The sequence below is a fragment of the Saimiri boliviensis genome, chromosome 5, assembly GCF_048565385.1.
Source record: "Saimiri boliviensis isolate mSaiBol1 chromosome 5, mSaiBol1.pri, whole genome shotgun sequence".
NCBI classification, from domain to species: domain Eukaryota; kingdom Metazoa; phylum Chordata; class Mammalia; order Primates; family Cebidae; genus Saimiri; species Saimiri boliviensis.
The window spans coordinates 5,455,286-5,471,178 of record NC_133453.1 but is presented as its reverse complement, the minus strand read 5'-3'; the positions used below and the strand labels follow the sequence as shown (position 1 = coordinate 5,471,178).

Here is a 15,893-nt window from a genome sequence, read left to right as displayed (position 1 = left end):
GGCCGGGGAAGGAAGGGACCTCTCTCCACTTGGGAGGTCTGCTTGCCTGCCCAGCACACGGTGACCGTGTTCAGGCAGCAAGGGCACCTGCAGACATGTACGAAGTCAGGACCTCTGGTTTCTTCCTCTTTCCTTCCCCATTCTTAGGCTTCCCCAGATTTCAGGAGGAGGATCTACAGAGAGCCCTGGGGTTCTGACCCTACTGATGCTCGCTGTGCCCTGGTTACCCTGCTGTAGCTGTGGCATTTGCAAATTCATAGAAGGACCTCATGCAAAGCTCTGTGCCAGAGGCTGTTCCAAGTGCAATCGAAAGAGAGACTTTCCTTTTCCAGCACCCACCTCCCTGGCTGCCAGAGGCAGTGCAGGCAGCTCTGCACCCAAACCGATGCTCCTTTGTAAAGACAAGAGGCATACCCAGCATCATCAGATAGCCATTCCCACCAGTGGCTGCTTTGCCTTTCCAACTGGATCTCTTTAATGCCATCACCTAAAACGTACACTTCAAAGCCACTGCAGAGCAAATTTCATCTGATGTTCTTTTTTTGTGTATGTTAAACCCAGGGCCACTGTGCCCAGTCTACACACAGGAGCCTGACGTTTCAGGAGAGTATTAGTAGCCCCTTAAAAATAAATGAGCTTTAAAGAACACGGGTACCTGACAGTCCAAACGTGGCTGGAGATTTCACCTGCCATTCCAGCTCATCCTTATTGATCTCAAACACCACGTTGGCATCCCGGAAGAACTGGTCCATGAGAGGCTGAAGATGATCCAGGTCCCCTGCGACCAGGGCAGTGTGGTACTCCAGCACTGGGGACCCTGCTGTAGCTTGAGGCTCCTTCTCCATCTTTTGAAAGATTTGAAGTTTTCCTCTCACTGGCCCTGGCTGTCTCTCCATTGCAGTGCCGTTGATTTCAGAACAGTTCTTCAGGAATGGGAAAGATGGTCTTACGGAGTGTGAGCTATTTCTATTGTCATTACTCAATTGTCATCCAGTTGGGGCTCAATGGTGGTGTATTTATAACTCCTGTGGGCTCCGATGTGATAAAGGTTACTTGATATGACAAGAGGCATGTGACCACTGGGATGCCGCAGCACTCAGCCACCCCTTTGTGATGATATAGATGTGTCCGGAGACAGACACATCTGGATAGCTCCAAAGCAGCTCTCCATGCACTGAGGGCAGACTCCCAGCGCACACTGAACTGTGATGGACCCTTTATCCTGCAGTTGGGCAGATGATTCCCCAATCTTAAATAGCATTGCATTCACCTGTTTGTGTGGAGTAAGTGACTCACTTATAAATATGACTTTAGTGACCAGATACTTAGCAAATAAGTAATATCCTCTCAGGTTTAAATAAAAGTACCATATTTAGAATCTGGAAATGAAAGTCTTAAACTCAGAGGAAAGAAACAAGTATTTATAAAGCACCCAGTGTACACCAGGTGCTTTTTAAGTATTACCATATTTACTCCCAATAACAACCACATGAAGGAAAGAGCGTGGTCACCACCGCTCAGCCAGTTAGTGGCTGTGCTGTGACTGGAACCCATGTGCATCTGTCTCAAGAGTCTGTCCTCTGTCCACCATGCCACTCAGGTGGCTTCCAGTTGCATCAGGCAGGACCTACTCAGAACTGGGCCAGCACTGCCAGGAGCCATTTTCCAGAGAGGGCTCTTGGCCGCCCAGGATTTAGTTTCTCTCCAAGCGAAGGTGGTGGCAGGTAGCAGGACATACTCTTGGGTTGATAGGGCTGCAAGGGTCTGTCTGCCGTCACTGCCTGGCGCTCTCCACTCCCAGCTCTTGCCCAGGCTGGAGTACAGTGGCACAATCTTGGCTCACTGCAACTTCTGTCTTCTGGTTTTAAGTGATTCTCCTGCCCCAGCCTTCCAAGTAGCTGGGATTACAGGCACATGTTATCACGCCCAGCTAAATTTTGTATTTTTAGTAGAGACGGGGTTTCACCATGTTGGTCAGGCCGGTCTCCAACTCCTGACCTCATGATGCACCTGCGTTGGCCTCCCAAAGTGCTGGGATTACAGGTGTGAGCCACCACACCCAGCTGGTTTCTATATTTATAAATAGTTGGGAAAAATCAAAAGAAGAATATTTTATGATACATGAAAGTACATCAATTCAAATTTCACCGTCCCTAAATAAATTTATTGGGAGCCCCGCCATGCTCATACATTTACATATGCTTTTGAATTTATAATGGCAGAGTTCAGTTGTGGTGACAGTGACTGCATGGCCCACAAAGACGGAAATGTTTATTATCCAGCCCTTCACAGGAAAAGTCAGCCTCTGCTCTGGAAGTTAAGACTTAATCCCAGCCAATTCTTGCTAATAAGTAATTACTGGCTGGGCATGGTGGCTCACACCTGTAATCCCAGCATTTTTTTCCTTCTTTTTGAGACAGAGTCTTGCTTTGTCACCCAGTGCAGTGGTGCCATCTCCACTCACTGCAATCTTTGTCTTCTGGGTTCAAGTGATTCTCCTGATGCAGCCTCCCGTGCAGCTGGGATTACAGGCTTGCACCACCATGCCCTGCTGATTTTTTTTTGTATTTTCATATTTTTAGTAGAGATGGGGTTTCACCATGTAGGCCAGGCTAGTCTCAAACTCTTGCTCTCAAGTGATCTGTCCATCTCAGTCTCCCAAAGTGCTGGGATTACAGGCATGAGCCACCTTGTCTGGCCAATCCTAGCACTTTGGGAGGTCGAGGTAGGAGGATTGATTGAGTCCAGGAGTTTGAGAACAGGCAGATAGCAAGACTTTCCCTATCTCTAAAAAAAAAAAAAAAAAAATTAGCTGGGCATAGTGATGTGCACCTGCGGTCCCAGTTTCTTGGGGGGCTAAGGTGGGAGGATCAGTAGAGCTTGGGATTGTGCCACTGTACTCCAGGCTGGGCAGTGGAGTGAGACCCTGTCTCAAAAAAACAAAAACAAAAACAAAAAGTACTACCTAAAATAAGTAAGGCTTCTCTTTCTTGCTTTGAAGAGTGTCTTTTTGCTTTTTATCCCACCCATGTTCTCTGTTGCCATGACCAGTGATGAGCAGATGTGTGTTTCAAGGGCTGTGGCCGCTCTGAGGATGTGTGAGGGAGGCCTGTTGGACACTGCAAATGCTCAGGTTCTGACATTCAGGCTGGAGGGTAGTGGTGTGATCTATGCTCACTGCAACCTCTGCCTCCAGGGTTCAAGTGGTTCTCTTGCCTCAGCTTCCTGAGTAGCTGGGATTATAGGTATTTGCCACCACACCCAGCTAATTTTTATATTTTTAGTAGAGGCAGGGTTTCACCATGTTGGCTAGGATGGTCTCAAACTCCTGATCTCAGGTGAACCGTCCACTTTGGCCTCCCAAAATGCTGGGATTACAGATGTGAGCCACCATGCCCAGACTGTCTCTCCCTCCTTCTCTCCTTCCGTCCCTCCCGTCTTTCCTTCCTTCCTTCCTTCCTCTCTTTCTTTCTGTTTTTCCCCACCAGGAAGTTGGAATGGGCCAGTGACAGTGGGCTACAGAATCCTTTGGCCTGTGCACAACACAAGCCACATGAGCAGAGGCTGGAGGGAGGTGAAAGGCTCAGGAGAGCTTTGCTTGGATGAGTAGAGAGAAGGCCAGTGGAGCAGTGCCCAGGAGGGCTAAGCAGACCCTCTCCTAGGGAGGTCGGAATAGCATAAGCCCCCATTTGCTCACGGCCCGTGTTAGACCTGGGGACCGATGGGATCCCGTCCCCATGTGGTATTGCAACCAGGAAGAAACGGCAGAGAAACAACAGGGAAAAAGATGTGAAATCAAGGAATAGAGCTCATCGGGCTGTGCATCCCTGGTCACAGTCAAACTTCTTAAGCCTCCTCTTATCCTGTTTCTTCTCTCTCAGTCTTCTCTGCACACAAAGGCTGCCCTGTGACTCCCCCTAACCCTTGCCAAGTGCCCCCTGACCTCTGAGTGTCCAGCCAGAGCAGGCTTTCTGTGTGGGCTCTTTATTTGGAAGAGTAGCCTGGCCTTTGGGTTGCCCCTTTCACCCAGATCTTCTACAATGAAGGGGTGCCCAGCAAAGGGAGAGCTTTGATTTTCCTTAGAAGAGATTGCAGCAAAGGGTGGAGTAGAAATCACACACATTTATAGTTTGATATCGATGTGTTCTGACCCTTGTTGTAGAATCCTTGATCTAACCCTAGTTACAGGCATGAGTTTATGTGCATGGGCTGACCCAAGGCCTGGAGGTTCACCCCATGATAAAACCCACCTCTTTTCTTCGACAGAGGAGGGCAGCAGGGGTGCTGGGTGGGGAGGGATGAGGCCACGTCTGGCCATCTGTGATGCAGGGGGATAAGGGACAGGGGCTGTGCTATGAAAGCTGAGGGGCTCACACGGGTGAGAGTTAGCCTTGGCTGGGTGTTTGGGGAGACTTGGCCATGACCCAGGTTGGTTGCCACAGGGGCCGTGGGTTTATCTTTTACCATGTTTGTCTGACCTCCGGGTGGAGGCTCAGTTCTGAGGCTGCAGAAGGGCCCACCGGGCTTAGCTCTTGGGGGTCAGGGACAGCTGCGCTGGGGGGCTGCTGCTCCCTGGACATCCACTGCTAGTGACTCTGTGTCAGGTGTCTCCCTGCAGGTGGATACTCTTGATGCCATTTGCAGATGAGGAAACTGGGACTCACAGACTCAGTTACCTTTCTCAAGGCTTCTCAATCCTGGCAGAGCCAATGCCCAAGGGCTTCCTCTGTTGCCCTCACTGTTGTCCCCGGAGCATGCCACACCTGAGCACAGGGATCTGCAGTCCCCCGGCTGTGCCTTCATCTCTCCAGGTCTGCGCGGGCTGTTCCTTCTGCCTACGGTCCTTCTTTTCCTCTCCTTGCCTGGCCAGCCTCATTCATCTTCCAACACGGCTTAGCCTCCCCTGACCTCCAAGACTAGTTCCGATGTCTGTCCTTGCACCCTGACGGTGGCACCGGGCACTCTGCTATTACTGCTGGGTCCTTGTCTGTGTCCCACTTCACCGTGAGCTTCTCGAGGGATGGTGGAAGCTGCTGCTTCCTCTCTGGGAAACTCTCCATGCCCCGCAGTGTTCCACGCACAAGGTCTTCAATGCAAATGGTGGAGAGAAAGAATGGACTGGACTCTTTGAAATGTGCTCAACATTAAAATTCCTCCCTGGTTCTTGCTCTCATTCTTGGCCATCTGTTGCCTTTGCCCTTAGGGAAGAATGCCGTAGTAACGTGGGTGCTCAGCTGGCCTCGGGCAGGTCTCAGGTGCTCAGGGTGAGGACCTGCCTCAGATCTGTGGGCCTCACTGCGCAGCCCACCTTACCACCTGAGTAGAGATCCCTACAGGTTTTTTTTTTTTTTTTTTGAGACGGAGTTTCGCTCTTGTTACCCAGGCTGGAGTGCAATGGCGCGATCTCGGCTCACCGCAACCTCCACCTCCCGGGTTCAGGCAATTCTCCTGCCTCAGCCTCCTGAGTAGCTGGGATTACAGGCACGCGCCACCATGCCCAGCTAATGTTTTGTATTTTTAGTAGAGACGGGGTTTCACCATGTCGACCAGGATGGTCTCGATTTCTCGACCTCGTGATCCACCCGCCTCGGCCTCCCAAAGTGCTGGGATTACAGGCTTGAGCCACCGCGCCCGGCCCCCTACAGGTTTTGTAAGAAGACCTGGGCCAGCGCGGTAGCTCATGTCTATGATCCCAGCACTTTGGAAGGTCTAGACAGACAGATCACTTGAGGTCAGGAGTTCAAGACCAGCCTGGCAAGATGGTGAAACCCCGTTTCTACTAAAAATACAAAAATTAGCCTGGTGTGCTGGCACACGCTTGTAATCCCAGCTTTCAGGGAGGCTAAGGCAGGAGAAGCTGGGAGGTGGAGGTTGCAGTGAACCGAGGTCACACCACTGCACTTCAGCTTGGGTGACAGAGCAAGATTCTGTCTCAAAAAAAAAAAAAAAAAGCCCTTGGCTACCATATGTCCCCTGAGAACTCTTGAAAACCTTGCGTCATATGTTTTTAAAGTTCATCTTCCTTATCCATATCATCAGTAGCAAAAGCAGCATCAATGAGAACAGCAGAGATTTCCCCCCCCCACCCAAAGGATCTACCGTGTGCCTAGGAGTCTGCTGGTACAGTGGGAAATGCATTAGTAAAGAAGAAATAGACCCTGTTTGTAAGGAACTTAGAGCCTTCATCAGAGATAAAATGCATTTGCTTGGGTAAATGACCAACAGTTTCACGGTGCAGACAACTTCCCTTCTCAAACGTCCACCAAAACAACATGGCGTGCTTCGGTGTCAAGTCCTTTCCGCCTTCACGTGTGTGTCCTGTAGCTGCACTATGCATTTCCCCAGCAGTATGAAGCTCTTTGGGTCTTCATTTCTCTAAGCATAGCCATGTTGCCGTTTAATTGTTTCTCTGATTGATTGTTTGTGATTAGATAAATTTCTTACTCAGGCACAGCTATAATCTGATCCAGCTTGGACTGGTGTTTCACTTTAGCAAATTTTCTGATGCCTGATAGAGCTTGTCATTGGTTATTTTTAAAAGGAGTGGGCCACTGGAGGTAAGTCCAGGGATAAAAGTCATTCCACACTGCATTAGATGCTAAATTTGGCTTTCCAGTGTTATTTGTCAACAGCGCCCTTAATATCCAAGCTTGATTTCAGTAGGTAAGGTGTAGTAGTCAAGGAACAGACTTCGTGTGTGTGTGTGTGTGTGTGTGTGTGTGTGTGTGTGTGTGTGTGTGTGTGTGTGTGAGAGAGAGAGAGAGAGAGAGAGAGAGAGAGAGCTTTAAAAATAGCTCCTGGTAGATAGCATTAGTTCATAAGTAAGACATGCAGATTACTTCAGAAGCATGGCAGAGAGCCGTCTTTATTTTTTAAAGAAGAGCCACATGATCATGACTGCATTAAAACCAACAAACCGACCGGAAAACTAACCCATTCATTCATTTATTCATTCATTCAATAAGCATTTATGTAATCTTTATTATGTTTTAGGGTGAGTCTTATGGTTTGAGGGTTCAGAGGTGAAAAAACCTAACAATGCCTCTACCTGCCAGGATCAAACAGGAGAAAGCAAGGAGTGGAGGGCTCCAGCAGACAGGGGTTCCTTAGTCTTCTTTTCCGGCAGCTGAACGATGTCCTGTAGTTGAGTGAATAACTGTGTTCTGACCCAGTGCTCTTGGCTGTGCTCTTTGTTAGCTGCTGCCTTCATATTATCTATACCTTGCTTGGGTCAAGTCATTTTAATCTCATTATCTTTTTGGTCCTCACCCTTCTCCGCTTAGTCAAAGCCAATACATAGCCTTAAGATACCACTCAGGTTTTATCTTCTCTGCCAGCTTTAGTACATATACAAATTCAGCTTCTTTCAATTTGTGTATGAAGTTCCTGAACAATTGTCAAAATCTTTGAGGAACTGTGGTAAAAGAAAAGAAGGACCAGAAGACTAGGGCTTTAGTTTTCAGAAGGAAAGAGACCTTGAGTTCCTCAGACTCACAATCTTGACATTAGATCTGGACAAGATCCCTACACGGATTGTGGAAAAGATGGTTTGGGAGTATTTAGAAATGCAGTGGAGTCCTCTGGAGCTCCGTGAGTCACTAGGAACACATCGGCGTGAACCAGAATTTCCTTTTGCGACATGGTTATCGTAAATATGCAGAGAAGGTGTAGGCAACAACTTGTAATGAAAGTTTCATGAAAGCCTCTTGGAGAAGATGGAAACAGTGTGAGTCATTCTTCAGGAAACTGGCTACATAATGCAAACTGGAGAAATACTACACACGGTGTCTCGACAGCAGTGGTTCAAACCTTGGCTGCAGAAATGAATCACTTGGGGAACTTTAAAAAACATGATGCCTGGAGCCCACCTGAAAGTTTCAGGCATAATGGGCCAGAGGTGCAGCCTGGGTATCAGGACTGTTAGAGTCTCCAGGTGCTTCTAACAGGCAGCCAGGGTTGAGAACCATTGCTGTGAAAGGCAGCCATGGAATGTGTGATCCTTGCCATGCAGCGTGGAATGGCTTTTATCCCTGGACTTACCTCCGTTTTGTATGATACATATCAGTGATTTGAATGAATACATGGAAGGAGAGCTATCAGATGGGTGGCGTGGAGCATGACACAGACAAGATTCCAAAAGATCTCAACAGGTCAGAGCAACAGGTTGATTCAATCAATGCCACAAGGCATGCAAAGGCATTCAAACCCCAGGCGTGTAGGAATCTGTGGCTTAGACAGCTACTCACTGCTATGGGTTCCCTATTTGGGGCTCTAGAAATTTCTTTCTCTTGTTTTTAAGTTCAGAGGTTGTTGGTTGTTTTGATGCATTAATATTTATACTCAAATTTAGGTGGCATAAATGCAGCAAATTATCTGAAAACATTCAGAGCATGTCTGTACAGTAAGAGTAACGTGTCAGATAGATGTCGATTCAAGTTCTCTTTCTCCTTGGGACTCTTGGCTTTGTGGAATGGAGAGTCCTCCGAGAACTCCGGAGCGCACCTGTGCTTTGCTTCCTGGTGTTGCCCTTGACCTCTGTTTGCTTGTGTTGTGTACCTTCCGCTCTCCTCCCACAAGGCAGCCGCAATTGGCTCCTTTGATTTGTCTTGGTTGGTTGGTTTGTTTTCAAGCTAGCCCAGTAATACCATCACTTAGCGTATCTGGCAATCACACTGAGCATGTGAAGGGGCCAGTCACAGTTTGCACAGCCTTATTCGACTTTTCGTTTCCACTTCTACTTCCTTTCTCTCTGGTACAACCACAGGAATCCTTCCACTTTTTCCTTCAGTGTTGTTCTGTGCATTACCAGGACCCATGGGGTTTCAGCTTCTTCTCCAGGGTGCTGGTCAAGGAAATGCTTCTGAACAAATACAGTGCCCTTCTTGAAAGACAGGGATTCTGATGAATATACTTTTCTCCAAACCAGTACATTTAATGTTTTTAGTTTTTCAAATGGTACTTATTTGACGGAGGAAGCTCATTTGTGTGGGTGGACCATGGCAGAGTACTAAGCAAAGGTAATTGCTGTGGTCTTTTGTTGCAGAGCATGAAGTAAATTTAGGAAAAGGAAGCCAGGAATGTAAGCAGGGGGCTGGGTGCGGTGGCTCATGCCTGTAATCCCAGGACTTTGGGAGGCTGAGGCGGGCGGATCACGAGGTCAGGAGTTTGAGACCAGCCTGGCCAACATAGTGAAACCCCGTCTCTACTAAAAATACAAAAAATTAGCCAGGCGTGGTGGTGGGAGCCTGTAATCCCAGATACTCTGGAGGCTGAGGCAGGAGAATCGCTTGAACCCAGGAGGTGGAGGTTGCAGTGAGCTGAGATCGTGCCATTGCACTCCAGCCTGGGCGACAGAGTGAGACTCTGTCTCCCCCACCACCCCGCCTAAAAAAGGGGGAAAAAAAAAAAGAATCCAAACGAGAGGAGCCTGGCTTGTGTCTGGGTTGCTGAATGAATAGATTGAATTTCTCTAACATTAGCCAGGTAGTCAACTGGATTTAAATATAATTTTGCACAGAATATTTTGGAGACTTAAATAATAAACATAATGTTCCGTCTGCAGGAGACAGAAAGATGAGTTCTTTATAACTGAGTCCTATAGTGTCAGTGGCTAACGAGAGGCAGTTTTTGCCTACGGGATCAAATGAAATGATGAAAGTAAAATCCACCTTGAAATTATAATGGGATATCCAAATGGTAGTTTTTAAATGGTGATTATTATTTTCACATGCTATTGGGATCTTTGCTTCCTGCCATTGAGTAGACTAGTGATTTTCCTTTTTCTAGAAGTCTCCTAGGATTAATCTAGCTCAGGCTGAAACCTGGGGCTGGTGAGCTGTGTTCTCCACAGCCACAATTTTCCATGCCTTCAAGCCAAGAGGTAGAGTTTTTGAGGTTGTAGGATGCCCCTGACATTTTCTTTTGTTCTTGGGAAAGGGAAAATGTCTGGCTTCCTTCTGGGGTCAAGTGTCCACGTGGACAGACAGGAGCAGGAAGTCCACCCTTGTGGCCACTGTGGGATTTCGTGCACCCTTTCTTAAATATGCCAGTGCACGTTGTTGACCTGGTCAATTTCGTACTTCCCAGGTGAAGGGTTTCTGTAAATGTCCATGAACGAAGTCCGACTGGACTCTGGGATAAGAATATCCCTACCAACCTGTGCAACAGCTTCAGGCCTTCCAGTGGAGTTACTTTCACACCTTTTTCTGGTCTTTATTTTTCCTGTTTTAATGTCTAAAGCCACCTTGCCTTCACCCCACTCCCTGCAGAATTTAAAAAAAAAATATTTTAAAAATAAGAAGCTGGGCAGGTGTATGAAGTTCTGCTTTAAGAGTTCCAGGACACATCCATCCACCGGAGTTAGTCACACAGACACTAATATCAAAAATGTTAAAGTAGCTCAACCTCCTCTCTGAATAACAATGTTAGCACAGCACACCTCATTTAACAAAACATTAAAACATTTTACTTCCTCGGATCAAGTGCATCTATTAATAATGACTTAAATTGTCTGTGCTGATTTCACATTATTAAGAAATCTCATTTCCATCATGTGGAGGAACACAATAAGGGAGGGAACCACCTCACTAACTTATTTTCCCGTCATTGCTACCAAGCCCAGTGTGGATAATGCAGAACAACAGTCACTTCCCATTATTAATGTGATCTTATCCAAAGGTCAAGTGCCGCTTTCATTGGCAGCCCAGGAGGGCTTTTTTGGAAGCTCAGAAACAAAGGTGCCCTTGAACGCCGTGTATCTGCTGTGGGTGAGTGCAAAACGCAGCGACCCAATCCTCAGCGTGCACAGCCATGAGTAAATAGCCTTGGAAGGGCATTTATAGGCTCCGGGGACATTGCTGGAAAGCATATCATTGAAGCTTTCCCTGATAAAGGCGAAGAAGTTTTTTTACAACTGGCATGGGGATTTAATTACATGATAAAATTGCAGCTCCTGCCTCTTGAGACAAATTGCATGTTCAGACTGATTGTTTTTTATGAATCTCACACAGGGAGCAAAATACTTCTCTCTTGAAGTTGGTTTGGTCTGATTGTTCTGCCCTGTGATCCTTTATATCCCTTCTAGAAATGAGAAGTTTACCTATGCAGTTGAGAAAGGTGGTCTGGGAGACGATTTGGTCGTCACTGCATCCAGCAACATGAGGCCAGTTTTGTCTGATGGAGTTAAAGCCCAAAATTAGAACTTCAAACTTCCAACAGAAAAACAGGAAAAAAATGATAAGAACTATAAGTGACTCCCAAAACCTACACATCATGTCCAATTTTACTAACTTAAAATACAAGTTAAAAATGACAAGCGATCTTTTTGCCTATGGTGAAAGATTTTTTAAAAGTCAAGTTTTTGAAGAGTTCAGTGACACCAGCGCTCTCCTAGTTTGCAGGTGGGAGGGTACATTTCTGTTCAGTTTGGAAATGTTCTATACTGAGTTTTGTACAGAGCATTCTTCAGGTATTAAAAGCTTAGAGAAATAAATAGAAATCTGGCCGGGCACAGTGGCTCACACCTGTAATCTCAGCACTTTGGGAGGCCAAGGCAGGTGGATCACCTGAGGTCAGGAGTTCCAGAGCAGCCTGACCAACATGGTGAAACCCCGTCTTTAATAAAGTACAAGAATTAGACAAGCACAGTGGTGTGCGCCTACAGTCCCAGCTACCTGGGAGGCTGAGACAGGAGAATTGCTTGAAACTGGGAGGCAGAGGTTGCAGTGAGTTAAGATTGCACCACTGCACTCCAGCCTGAGCAGCAACAGAGTGAGACTCCATCTTTCTCTCTCTCTGTCTCTCTCTCTCTCTCTGTCTCTCTCTCTCTCTCTCTCTCTCTCTCTCTCACACACACACACACACACACACACACGCCTATGAAATTCTTGCCTTTAAGGAATATTGAATTGAGTGGGAGGGCAGACGTGGCCGCTATTAACCAGGGTGGAATCAGATCACTGCTATATGGAGGTACAGGTGTTAAGATGAAGATGCCTCAAATAAGGGATCAGAGTGATGTGGTAGGGATAGGGTCAGCTTCCCCCTAACGTGGCATCTGAGAAAAGCGAGCGGGATATGTGGGATGCGGAAGGTGCATTTCCTCCCCAAGATGTCTGTTTCCTCCTCTTGATCTATTGCTGCGGGGAGCTGTACCCTATGTTCTGGCCTGAGCAAGAGGCAGGAGTCACTAGCCACTATGCTATGGTGCCTGGGGACACAGGTGCAGTCAGGAAGGCAGCCAGCCCTTTGATGATGCGGAGGGGTCAGGCAGAGGGGCCCCTGAATAGGAAACGAAGCAGGCCTGTGATTCAGAGCTGGGAGGAGAGAGAGGCCTAGAGCCTTTGGTGCACAGAGATGAGCCCCCAGATCCCAGCTGTAGGGAGGACTTGTCACCCCAGCTGGCAGCTCCTCCAGGGCTTACCACAGCTGCAGGGCTGCCTCACCCAAGAACACCCTTCCCAAGATGGCCAGATCCAGTGATGGATCCAGGTGCAGCCAGAGCTGTCCTGCCATTTTGGCCTCATGCAGGGAAAACTGTGACAGATCATATCGGTTTCAGAGCTGCCGTTGCGGTCAGCCAAGGCACAGTTAGGTGGCGTCAAGGATCCCCACCACCCTCGCTGGCCTGGCTTTCTGGGTGTTGATCCTAGGAAGTTTCCTGCCAAGCAAACTCTGGTTAGCATCCAACGCTGACCCCTGAGCTCGCGAGCCACCTGGGAGGATGGTGGGTGTGTTGCTGGCACACGAGAGGACAGGAAGCAGCAGAGGAGGTGGCTGTGCGAAGGCCAGGAGGGGGCTGGGGACTGGGGCGTTGGGAGACATGGCTTGAACCAGAGTTTCTCTAGCACCCAAGGTGAGGGACCAAGGATGTTCTTTTCTGGTTCTAATTTGTTGCGGATTGATTCTCATTCAAGGGGCTCAGTCTTTATTTTTATTTTTATATTTTATTTTTTAAGGCTAGCGTCTCACTTTGTTGCCTAGGCTAGAGTGCAGTTCACTGTAACACTGAACTCCTGGGCTCAAGCATTCCTTCCACCTCAGCCTCCTGAGCAGCTGGGACTATAGCCACTTGCCGGTTAATTTAATTTTGGGGGGGAGATGGGGTCTCACTATGTTGCCAGGCTGGTCTCTAACTCCTGGCCTCAAGCAATCCTCCCACCTCAGCCTTCCAAAGCGCTGGGATTACAGACCTGAGCCACTTCACCTGGTCTGATTCTCTTTCAGAATACTATGAAATTAGTTACTGGCAAAAATAAGACCAAAAACCGACAGGTAATTACACATCTGCAAATGACACACACGGATGTTGTGTTAATGTGTTAAATTGCTGTAAACATGTCTAAATGCTTACTGTCAATTTCGGTGCCAAACCCTTCCGAGTGACTCCTGCCTCCCACCACATTCAGAGTAGCCATGTGACTAATCAGTCTCTGGGGAGGGGGGGGGTGCAGGGATGCCCGGAGAAAATGGCAGGGCTGAGTGAGCTCAGGGCACATTTTTGGGCCTTTGGGTGCCTGCTGTAAAATTTAAACTGTGTGTTGTTGGACAGGAGTCATCAAACTTATTCCATAAAGTGCCAGACAGTCAATAGTTGACATTTTGCAGGTCATATGGTCTCTGGGGCAACTGCCCAATTCTGCCACACTCACATGAAAGCATAAAGAATATGTAAATGAAGGAGGTGACTGAGTTCCAGTAAAACTTTATTCATAAAAACAAGGCAGCCAGCCCACAGGCCATAGAGCCAGCCTTTGCTGTAGGCAGTACAGAACCATGGCAGGTCTGCGGGAGGAAGAGTTACATGACTCATCTCCATGTATCGAACGTACTGCACCCTTCTCTCTGCTCACATTTCACCCTTCACTCCCATGAAACCTGCTCTTTTTATTTGAGACAGAGTCTCACTCTGCCAGGAGACTTCCTGGTCTCCCCTGGAGGCTGGAGTGCAGTGGCATGATCTCGGCTCACTGCAACCTCTGCCTCCCGAATTCAAGCCATTCTCCTGCCTCAGCCTCCTGAGTAGCTGGGAGTACAGGCACCAGCCACCATGCCCGGCTTACTTTATTATTATTATTGTTTTTTTGTATTTTAGTAGAGATGAGGTTTCACCATGTTGGTCAGGCTGGTCTCAAACTCCTGACCTCGTGATCCAACCTCCTCGGCCTCTCAAAGTGCTGGGATTAAAGGTGTGAGCCACTGTGCCAGGCCGATGAAACCTGCACTTCATTCTCAGAGTAAACCTGACTCAACAACAGCAATTGAATATTCAGGCATGCGAGCCCACACACCTGACTCTCTTCTGCCAACTCTGCCCTTCTTCTGGTTGGCTGAACTTCTTGAATCTGTAAACTTATATCTTTTACCACTAAATTTGGGAAACGTTTGGTAGTTATTTCTTTAATCATTTATTTGCCATCTCTTTTTCTTCTCTTTCTTGGACTCCCATTGAGTATGTTAAACCTTTCATCTTGTCCCACAGTCCCTGTTCATTTTATTTCCCATCATTTATCTTTCTCTTCTTCAGATCAAATACTTTTCTATTGATGGTTTCAAATTTGCAGCCTCTGCCTTCTGTCATCTTCCATCTGCTGTTAAGCCCATTGTTGAGAACGAGACCAGCCCTAGCTTCAAGGGAAGCAGGTGATTTGGTTTGAATTTGTGTCCCTGCCCAGATCTTATGCGAACTGTCATTCCCAATGTTGGAGGTGGAGCCTGATGGGATGATGGGGCGGAGCTCTCATGAGTGGTTTAGTGCCTTCCCCTTGGTGCTGTTCTCAAGATAGTGAGTTCTAGTGAGATCTGGTTGTTTAAAAGTGTGTAGCACCCCACTCTACTCTTTCTCCTGCTTCTGCCTCTGCCACGTAAGCTGCCTGCTCCCCATTTGCCTTCCACCACGATTAGAAGCTTCCTGAGGTCTCCCTAGAAGCAGAAGCTGATATGCTTCCTGTGCAGCCTGCAGAACTGTGAGCCAGTTCAACCTCTGGTATTTCTTTTTTCTTTTTGCTTTTGAGACAGATTCTCACTCTGTTGCCCAGGCTGGAGTGCAATGGCGCCATCTTGACTCACTGCAACTTCCGCTTCCCAGGTTCAAGTGATTCTCCTGCCCCAGCCTCCTGAGTAGCTGGGATTACAAGCACCCACCACCACGCCCGACTAATTTTTGTATTTTTTGTACAGACAGGGTTTCGCCATTTGGCCAAGCTGATCTTGAACTCCTGACTTCAGGTGATCCGCCCATCTCTGCCTCTCAAAGTGCTGTTATGAGCCACTGCGCCTGGCCTGGTAATTCTTTATTGCAATATGAGAACAAGCTGACACAATGGGGAGATATATTTCTTTTCTGGGTGGGCACATTGCGTGCCCCAGGGATTTTGTTGGTAAAGCAGGAGAAGAGGGTGGCTGTGAGGGGACAGCTGGTGGCATCTCCTGGCAGTTGTCCTTTTTCCTCTATCTTCCTCTTTACCTAGGTAAAAGAGTCAGATGTTTTCTTTCCAGATTGAGATGACCTCATTCCTTTGCTGAATGGCTCCTCGTGGGGCTTTCTGAGTAAGGGTAAACACCTGTGCCTAGAATTTGTGGCCTCAAACAATATCATCCCAATCTCTTTGCCTGGGGCTTCCTCTTCCTCCCTTCTCTGATTTACACACCCAAGTCCCAGTTGGGTCCTGCTTCCCTGTCCCATGTGACATGCCTTGGGTGCACTGTGTTCACTGCTCGCCTCCCTTTATTTGGGTTTCCTTCCTTTGGATCACAGACTCTCAGGAACATGTTCCTCTTTCGAGGGTCTAGCCAGAGGAGTTCTACAGTGTTTTCCCTGTGCTATTTGCCACATTAATATTTATTTTTATTTATTTATTTTTAATTTCTACATATTCATCTATTTTTTGGAGACA

The 15,893-nt window shown here is 47.6% G+C and overlaps 1 protein-coding gene across 3 annotated transcripts in view; it reads right to left on the bottom strand.

Moving 5' to 3' along the window:
- Positions 1–15,893, bottom strand: part of ASB18 (ankyrin repeat and SOCS box containing 18) — a 78,579-nt gene that overhangs the window by 54,451 nt on the left and 8,235 nt on the right. The window contains exon 2 of one of the 3 annotated variants that reach the window (XM_039470205.2): positions 656–778. The exons of 1 other annotated variant lie outside the window; for it this stretch is intronic. In XM_039470205.2, coding sequence (XP_039326139.1) covers positions 656–778 — 123 coding nt within the window. Of the gene's footprint in view, positions 1–655; positions 1,475–15,893 lie in introns of those variants that run through there. One more of the 3 variants, XM_039470202.2, reaches the window with a different exon arrangement.